This window comes from Magnolia sinica, chromosome 12, assembly GCF_029962835.1.
Source record: "Magnolia sinica isolate HGM2019 chromosome 12, MsV1, whole genome shotgun sequence".
Taxonomy (NCBI): Eukaryota; Viridiplantae; Streptophyta; class Magnoliopsida; order Magnoliales; family Magnoliaceae; genus Magnolia; species Magnolia sinica.
The window spans coordinates 31,106,743-31,116,874 of NC_080584.1; the positions used below are offsets into that span (position 1 = coordinate 31,106,743).

Genomic DNA, 10,132 nt, shown 5'->3' on the forward strand with positions numbered 1-10,132 from the left:
ACATATTAACCTTTGCCTTATAGCTCCACCGAGTTAATCACTCACTCCCACTCTGGGACGGTGTTTTAAAACACCAACTAGACTCTACTGTAGCTACAGGTGATGGCGATGCTTATGAGGCGGAGCCTGACTTTTATGATGACGAGGATGAGTTCTCGTACATGCAACTCTCTGGCGGGTCTATGTAGACCTGGAGTTGCGTCGACGGGGCTACAAGCATATAGATTAGATGCCATTACATTGTATCATTTGTAAATTTTGGAACTATACATGTAATTATTTAGCCTGGTGACATGTTCATACTCTGGGGACTTACAACCACTTATATACTTTATATAGTTATCACAGTCTTCTGCTTGCGTGATCTAATTGTTTCTAGAATATGATATGATGATTTAGCGTAATCCCATTCATGTTTAATGCACTAATACGGACAACATTTAATCATCATTATCTATGTTGCATAAGTAATGCATTAGAACTCGGGAGTAGAGCTTCTGCCCGACCCCTGATTTTTAGGGCAATACAGCATCACAATCTAGTTATAACCAGAATAGGCGTCCGTAAAGCTCAGTAGCTCATGCCCTAATGTACTATTGATGAACTGATCAATTTTAAGGAGAGGAAAACTATTTTTAAGGCAGGCTTTGTTCAGGTTAGTGTAATCAACACAGACTCACCACATCCAATTAGACTTTTTAACCAAAATAACGTTAGCTATCGAGTTCGGATAGTAAATCTCCTCTATAAACCCAACTTTGAGAAGCTTGTTGACTTCTTCTCTGATTATTACATATCATTTAGAGTTGAGTGGTTTGCGCTTCTGTCAAATCGATTAGTGGTCGGGATTGACGTTTAGTTGATGGACAATGACCTTTGGGTCGATGCCTGACATATCTTCATGGGACCATGCGAAGACATTTACATATTGTCAAAGGAGGTTCACTACTTTTTCATGTAGAGAAGATATTGGAGACGACCTGATCTGGACCATTCTAAAAGGATCGAAGTTGTCGAGCGGAACGGGAATAAGGTCTTCCATGGGGCAACCTCTCTCACCAGAATCTTCTCGGGGGTCCAGAGTGGTGATTATCATCATCTAATTCTGAGCTATCAGCGCTATAGTATAGCATTGTCGAGCTTCATGTTGGTCTCCTTTGACCAACTCGGCACCCTACTCAGTCGAAAACTTCATTGTCAGGTGATAGGTCGGACTACAACTCATAGGGCATTGAGGGAAGGTCAGTTGAGGATTGCATTGTAGACAGACGGGTAATCTACCACTAAAAAGTCGATTATTGTGGTTACTTGGTTCTACATGTCTCTAGCGGTGAGTGGAAGATGTGTTGATTCTTCGGGTATGACCCTGCGTCCTGAAAATCTGAGCAAGGGAGTCTTAACGGCTTGGAGTTGAGATCGTCCAATCCCCATTCTGTCAAACGCATGTGCGAAGAGGATGTCCGCCAAAGATTCGGTATCCACGAGGATTCGGAATACTTTGCGGTTGGTTATGGTCATTATAACCACAAGCGCATTGTTGTGCAGATGGTGGACTCCTCGAGCGTCCTCTTTAGTAAAGGTCATGCTGTAGGTTTCTATTTTTAGTTCTTTTGAAGGTCTGCTGGCGGTAAGGATTTCCCGTTCTGAGCCAGAATGAGTGATGATCCTTGCATGAGCTCTTCGAGCTTGGTTTGAATCTCCTCCACCGATGGCACCTCCGAAGATGGTGCAGATTTTCCTGGTTGTCTCATTATTAGTGGGCTATTCATTTTTTGAATTAGTCTACTCTCCTCTTCGATTGACGTACTCCCCGAGGTGTCCGCTGTAGATGAGCACTTCAATTTCCTCTTTGAGGTCAACACAGAATGGTCGTGGTCCTAGTGAAAATGGTAACATTTATTTTTACTTCGCCTGTCAGGACTGGCTTTCATCTTACTCGGCCATTTAAGGATGCGCTTGTCTTGAAGTTCCATTAAGACTTGCTCGGGCGTCTTATTCAGGGAAGTATACGAATTAAACTTACTATCGGGCCACTTATTCGGATACGGATTGCTCTGCAGTTGGTCATCCTTCCTCTTCTTGCTTCCACTGGCCGAGCCAAGCTCTACCTTTGGTTGCCACTCTTTGGTTGTTGTCCCTTTACTCTGAACGGACTTTCGTAGGGTAGAGGCTTCCTCGACATTAGAATACTTTTGTGACCTGTTCAGAAGGCTGGCCATCGTCATAGGCGGATTTTTGTCGAGTGAGAAAAGGAACTTGGGGTCTCTCAATCCCCCCCCCATTATTGTGGTTAGGGCGAGCTCTTCATAATGCTTATGCACCTGCATTGCTTCAAGATTGAAGCTCTTGATGTAGTCCTTCAGCAGTTTCCCGTCTTTTTGAACGATATGGATGAGATGGGAGGCCGGTTTGAGCATTTCTTTTCCCCGATAAAGTTAGTGACGAAAATTTTACTAAGGTGGGAGAAAGAGCTAATGGAATGTGGTTTTAGCTATCTGAACCACTTCCGAGCAGCCCCAGTCAAGGTCATTGGAAACGCACGACACATGACAACTGTGGATGCGTTGTGGAGCTCCATCCAGACCCTAAATGATTCTAAATGCTTAGAAGGGTCAGTAATCCCAGGAACAGGGCAATTTGTTGCATTCGGACCTATTTAGCAACTACGCTTGCATAATATCGGCAGTAAAGGGAGGTTCGGTTTCCTCCATCATTGCTTCCATCGGGACAGGAGCCTTTGCTCAATAGGCCTATCGTAGGTCACCGATCTGGCCACGTAGATCCTTTATCTCAGCTTTCCATGGCTCACCGCTGTCGGCTACAGCTTCAATAGCTACTTCAGGAGCTTTGCCACACTTTTTCATATCTAGCTCGTGGCGAAGGTTGGAAGCAGATAGAGCTGCAGTACCAAAGATGTGAGAAGGTACCAGCCTCACTGATTTGAGCTGCCAGCTCTTGTGTGATGTGGCGAGTATGTCAGAAAGCTGAGATGAGTGTTGAGCCATTGGTTAGCCGCTTGTTTGGTCCCTGACATGAGCTAAGGTTGTAGTTGTTCCAACAATTATCTCATAGAGTTCATGTTGCTATTTAATGCTTCAACCAGTTGCTTAAGGGAGTTCAGTTGCCCCCCTTTCTTATGATACATTTGTGCTTGTCTTGTAGGACTGAAGTCAACCTCTTGTTGGGAGGTGGAATCCTGATGGCTACCAGGCTGTTCCGGTGGGGCAAAATTAAGCGCAACGGAAGTGGCTTGGGCTTTTTCTTCCCTTTCGCCATTGTTAATTCTATGAAGTGGTGAGAGCAGCTTTCAATGTCGTTCCCACAAACGGCCCAAATTGTTGATGCAATTTCCCAGTGGACCCTTCTTGGACCCCTTGTGTACCTGCACAGAGAACAAGGACAAGGAGGACCCTTACTAATGCAGGGGACCCTCAGATGCCAAAGTCAGGGATTTGGGTCTTTGTAGAAGTGGTCTAAGTAGAAGGGATTATGAGTGCGTACCTTTCACCATTAGGGGTAGCTCTATTTATAATAAAGGGGAGATCCCAACGTAAAGGGATTCTCTTCCCTATTTAGTAGGTACGTGTTTTAGTTGAATTGGAATTCTTAACGGATCGAGATCTTCCCAAGATCCTCGGGATGCTGAACTTTTCCCTCTGAGATCTTTAGAGGAAACTTCGGACCGTTCCCTTAGATAAGGTTAGACCTCAATAGGAAACTGGGATAGACTTCTCCGACCTATGGGTAAGGTCGGATGATAAGAGTAACAGGGCCTCAAAGATACATTGGCCGAGCTATCAGAAGGTCAGCATTGTCCTGACGATTAAACTGACAAAACGTGCTTGTGATGTCCTTGTGATCACTAACTTCGGTAACCCTTGACTTCTTCGCAGGGCATGATAGCTTCAATAAGTTATTCCTCAGGGAAGTCTGTCAAAGGTTGCGCCAACCTTTGATGTGCTGACCTTGTTCGTGTTGACCTTAAGTGTCAGTTAAATGGTTGGCTCTTTCCTTGGCATTAGTCCATTGAGTCGAGCTGGATGTTGATCTGGCCTCCTCATATGGGTCGGCCCATTTTTTCCATAATAATTTTCTTTCAGTACATTCACAGATTCACACAGAGACACTATGCTTAAAGGCCAAAAATGAAATAAAAGCTCTCAATACAACAAATACATTGATCTACCATGCTCAAAGATGTATAACCATGACAGAATACATAAGTATTTATATTTGAAGCACACTTGGAGTTGTCAAATTTCGTAGATAAAATACTGGTTAGATCTTAAGCACACTTCAGTCTTCTACGACATCTCATGAAGATCTGCTCAACATCTCAAGACTTAAAGACTTGGCATGGTTTTAAGATAAAGATCTTTGTATATGTCAACCATCAGGTTATATGACCCTAGAAAGATCTTAGGTTAGGTCCTTTTAAAAAATGTTTAAAATGTTTAAATTATAGTGTAAATTCACTGAAGTTCAGCTAGCCCAACTTCAGGTTCTACAAGCCGAACTATCTTCAACTAACCCAACCTCAGCATTTTCTAAGTTTTCAAATTCAAAAATTTTAAAAATCTGTTATAAGTTCGGCTAGGCTGAAGGTGTCTCGGGTTAAATTTCCAGCAATGGAATTCTCATATTTTAAAGGGATTCGGCTAGCCGAATTTTTGTTTTATCTTATCTAGCGTAATCTAATGGTCGTTGGAATGGAATCTTTGGAATCCGTCCAGCTGAACTTATTTTTATGCTGACCAAATTTCCAAATGTTTTGGCTATAAATAGGGACCTTCTCTCATTCTTTTCTACAACAAAATTCAATGATAAATCATTTGCAAGTTAAAGAGAAACTTATGTCCTCCCAAAGCTATCTGTGTGGTAATTATTATTTTTATTTAGCTTATCCAATTTCCTTTATGAAGTTAGTGTTAAATACAATTAGAAAGTAATTTATACTCTACTAGAGAAATAGAGAATTAGATCTTCAGCAGCTAGGGTTTATATTCTTTAAAATACATTATATCCCTATATTTTTTTGTTGAGCATATACTGCTTCATCGACACTCAAGAAATAAGATCGTTGCTCGAAGCCCCTACTACATCTTCAAATCGACATATGAAGATACGTATTGTTGTTGTTATTACTTTATTTGGATTTTTCTGAGATAGCCTAAAAATCTCATTAGGTTTTATTATGGTACGCCCGTGAAAATCACAAATGAGGTTTTATTGTTGTAAGCCTGTGAAAATCATAAGAACTGTAAGAGGTTGTTAAGGTGAACCTGTGAAAACCTTGAAATAGTGATAGCCAAAATTACGAGGGTAGTAATTTTGGGAGTGGAGTAGGTGTGGGTTTAAGCATCGAACCACTATAACTCCTTGTGCATTTTTGGTGATTATTTTATTTGATTCTCTATCTCTTTTTTTTTTTAAGTTTGATTTCAAGGACGTTGTGATATAAGGTTGTCCTGCATAAAATAATAGGTGAAGGTTGTCCTACAAATTATTTGAATCAAGTTTTCAATACTTTATGCAATTGAGATTATTATTTCTGCATTTTATATTTAAAATTGTTTAGTCTTATTCACCCCCCCCCCCCCCCCCCCCCAAGGACATTGATAGCTCATCTTTCAAGTGGGTCAGAGCAAGGTTGATTTTTTTAGGATTTACCTTCTAAAGGTAGATCCGGATCTATAAAATGTCAAATTTCAAGAGTTTATCCATTACCATGCCACCTCCCTTTGATGGCTTAAATTATTCATACTAGAAATTTAGGAAGAGGATCTTCCTCAAATCCATTGATGAGAGTGTGTGGCAAGCCATTGTGACTCAATAGATCCCTCATATGATGGAAGTATTAGTTGATAATGGAACCACGTCCATGAAAGAAACCACTTACAGTTTTTGGATGACTACTCAAAAAAGTAAAAGCTGTGCTAACGCTAAAGCCTTAAATGTTATAACTTATGCTCTTTCAGCAGATGAATTCAAAAGAATTATTTCGTGTGATACAACTAAACAAGCATGGGATATACTTGAAATGACACATGAAGGAACCAACATTATGAAAAAGTCTAAGATCTAAATCCTCACAACTAAATTTGAGGAAATTCATATGGAAGAAAATGAGTCATTTATGGATCTCTATACAAAATTGAATGATATAGTCAATTCTATGTGGGGTCTTGGAGATAGAATCCCTGAAAGTAAGGTTTGTGTAAAAATACTACGATCACTTCCTAGTAGGTTTAATTCTAAAGTTACTGCTATACAGAAATTGGGGGATACTGATACAATGAAGGTTGATGTGTTGGTTAGATCTCTTCAAAGTTACGAGCTGAATTTCAAAGCTCCTAAGAACAACTTCATTGCCCTCAAATCCTCTAAATCTAAATCAAAGGATTTTAATGTAAATTCATATATTGAAGAAAATAAGGATGATATGGCTATGTTGGCAATGAAATTTTATAGAATTTTCAAAAATAAGAAAATAAGTGATTTTAAAAAACTATTTGATAAAAGAAAATGGAACTCAAAGTATTGAAAATCTAAATCTAAAGACACCCAATGCTTCAAATGTTCTGAATTTAGGCATCTCACTTCAAAATGTCCTAAAAAGGATAAGTTGAGCAGAAAAGGCATGATTGCTACTTAGGATGAATCATCAGAATCTGAAACTAATTCAGAAACTAACAAATTAGACTAGGAAACTGTAAAAGATTTATGACTATAGCCAGAATCACTTTTGCAGATAATTGTGAAACATTTGATCATGAAATTCCTGACATTGACTTTGAAAATGAAGACGATCTTCAAAATCGCATATGATGCCCTGTGCAGAGAAAGTTGCAAGATTGTAGCTAAACTGAAAATTCAAAAAGAAAAATATGCCAAATTACAATTAGAACTTGAAAAGGCTGTTTTGGAAAAATCTCATTTTTCTGATTATTTTTAAAAAAGCAAAATTGGATTAAGTTTAAAATTTTTTGAATCGTAAAATCTTAAATCTGAAAATAAGAAATTAAAATTTTAAGTTTTTTCACTTCAGATTTTAAATGATACTTGGAAATATACCCAAGGAAACTAGAAACTTGGAAAATTGTTAACCTCACGCGATGTGGTGACAAATCCGGACTTGGTTATATTAAAGATAACATTTTAACATCTGAGTATTCTGCTCCTACATTTATAAAAGGAGAATCCTCGAACTATAAAGCGGAAACTCTAAGAGAGTTAAACTGTAAAAAGAATAACTTTAAAAATACAAAACCCTTTCAAGAAACCTCTAATGTAAAAACTGTGCCAACAACCATAAATATCAAAGGAGAAATAATAGAAATCCTCCTCTAGCAGATAAAATTGTGGACTTGCTCAAAGAGCTGTTGAAATCCAACCATGGTAAGAATGGAGTAAATAGAAATAGGAAAAATCCTAACTTCCAAACACAACGAAAGATAAGAGACACTCCTTAGCCTAGAACCGTAATGAAATGGGTTCCAAAGGTTAAGTGTCTTGTTATTCGCACAGCTTTCAAAATAAGTAGCCATTTAAGATGGTACCTGAATAATGGATGTTCTAGACATATGATAGGTGATAAAGCCATTCTATCAAACATCAATCAAATCGATGATAGATCAGTTACATTCGGAGATGGTAGCAACTGCAAGATCATCGGTAAAGGTAGTGTACAACTTCCCAACTTACCTATCCTCGAGAATGTTTTATATGTTGAAGGTTTAAAACATAATCTACTGAGCATATCTCAAATTTTTGATAAAATCATAGTGTAAAATTTTTGGATAACGGATGTGAGATAATGAATAATAAAGGAAATTGATATTAAATGATCACAAAATGTCTAAAAATTGCTATATCATTGATGAATCTTACTCAAAAAATCATTCAAATTACATGGTCTAAATAGACGAGACTAAATTATGGCATCAACTTCTTGGACATGTAAATTATACAAATCTATATAAATTGAGCAAAAGATATCACTTGCGTGGCTTACCCAAATTAAAAAGGATACAAAACAAAGTATGTGATGCCTGTTATATAGGCAAGAAAATTATGAGTATCACAAAAAAGTAAACTCTTTAGCCACTATAAGATCTCTTGAACTACTCCACATGTATTTAGTTAGACCAACTAGAACGAAGAGTAAAGGCTGGAAACCTTTTTAAGAGAAAAGTCAGATGCTCTTAACGAAGTAAAAAAAGCTTATAAAACACATCTAGATCGATATTCGTGATCAGAATAAGAAGTGATCATGAAACTAAATTTGAGAATAACAATTTTGAGAAATATTGTAATGACCATGGTATATTAAATGAATTTCTTGCTCCAAAAACACCTCAGTAAAATGGAGTTGTTGAAAGAAAAAATTGAGTTTTATAAGAAATGGCTAGCGTAATGCTAAATAGCATGAAATTGTCTAAATACTTATAGGTTGAAGCTATAAATACTGCTTGCTATATAATTAATTATGTTTACATAAGAGCAACTAAAAATAAAACAACTTATGAATTATAGTTTGACAAAAAGCCTACAGTTAAATATTTCTGTACTCTTAGAAGCAAATGCTTTATTTTACGTGATTGAGAAATTTTGGGCAAATTTGTAGCAAAAAGCGATGAGGGAATATTTTTAGGATATGCTTTAAACGGTCGATCATACCGTGTTTTAAATAATAGAACTAGGGTTATACAAGAATCTATAAATGTTGTAATTGATAATCAACAAATCATTCCCAGTCTTGACCAAGATGATAGCAATAAGATAATGTTTTGGTTAATCAATCTGAACCATAATCTAAATCAGATATTACTGAGTTAAGGTTTGTCAAAAACCATCTGATTGATCAAATACTTGGTAACCCTCATACTGGTGTTCAAACCAGAAGACAGCTTGAAAGTGTATGCAATCATGTTTGCTTCACTTACCAGATAGAGCCGACTAATGTAAATGAAGCACTAGTTAAAAGTTGGATCATGGCTATGCAAGATGAATTGAACTAGTTTTTAAGAAACGATGTATAGTATCTTATCTCTAGACCATCTAAAAAACATGTGATTAGAACCAAATGGATTTTCAAAAATAAATTTGATGAACTTGGAAACATTATTGAAACAAGGCACAACTAGTGCAATATTATACTTAAATTGAAAGAATTGACGACGATGAAACCTTTGCGCTAGTTTCTTGTCTTGAATCTATCAGATTATTTATTTCCATTACTTGTTACAAAAATTTTTAAATCCATCAAATGAATGTTAAGAGTGCTTTTCTAAACGATGACCTAAATGAGGAAGTTTATGTTGAACAACAAAGAGTTTTAAAGATCCCAAATTTCCTAATCATGTACACCTTCTTAACAAGGCATTGTGTGGTTTAAAACAAGCCCCTAGAGCATGGAATGGAAAATTGACTAAATTTTTGCTTAGTCATAACTTTTTGATGGGTAGTGTTCTGTTTGTCAAAAAATTTAATGATGATATCTTAATCATTCAGTTATATGTTGATGATATTATCTATGGATCTACTTGTGCTGATCTCTCTTTAAAGTTTGCAAATCTTATGAAATCAGAATTTGAAATGAGTATGGTCGGTGAGCTAAATTACTTTCTTGGACTTCAAGTCAAACAACTCGAAGATGAAATTTTCATCTCCCATATCAAATATGCACTGAACTTACTAAAGAGGTTTGGATTTGAAAATGTTAAGAATTTTAATACTCCTATGAGTATAATACTCAGATTATTAAAAGATGAATAACGTAAAAGTGTTGATTCTCATCTTCATCAGAACATGATTAGTAGTCTACTTAACTATGAGCAGACCTGATATTTCTTTTAGTGCCGGCATCTGTGCTAGATATCAATCTGACCCTAAGGAATAACATTTATCTGCTATTAAATGGATAATCAGATATATTGCGAGTACTGCTAATTTAGGTTTGTGGTATCCTGTTGAGTATGAAATATTGCATGTTTCTCCCTATTTATACATTGCTTTTATAAACATGATAGTGTTAATCAATTTAATTATGCATGTTTTCATGTGCGAGGTGATTTTAAGAGCTTAAGGTGAAATTGATACCAAAAGGAAGATTTATACTCAAAAGATTACT

General features: G+C 36.9%; 1 protein-coding gene across 1 annotated transcript; it reads right to left on the reverse strand.

The window, feature by feature from the left end:
- Nucleotides 1-1,314: 1,314 nt before the first annotated feature.
- On the reverse strand, nucleotides 1,315-2,417 carry LOC131220007 (uncharacterized). Its single transcript, XM_058214983.1, has 2 exons — nucleotides 1,912-2,417; nucleotides 1,315-1,738 (listed from the first exon to the last, which is right to left on the reverse strand). Exons 1-2 carry the CDS (start codon nucleotides 2,415-2,417, stop codon nucleotides 1,315-1,317), a joined length of 930 nt encoding a protein of 309 aa, XP_058070966.1.
- Between the last annotated feature and the right edge of the window lie 7,715 nt (nucleotides 2,418-10,132).

What these genes read in the sequence shown, in the direction of transcription:
- LOC131220007 (XM_058214983.1), bottom strand. Translation starts at nt 2,417, where the DNA reads ATGCTCAAACCGGCCTCCCATCTCATCCATATCGTTCAAAAAGACGGG. An exon ending in ATGAAAGCCAGTCCTGACAG is followed by an intron (nt 1,739 to 1,911) that starts GCGAAGTAAAAA and finishes TGAGACAACCAG; the next exon opens with GAAAATCTGCACCATCTTCG.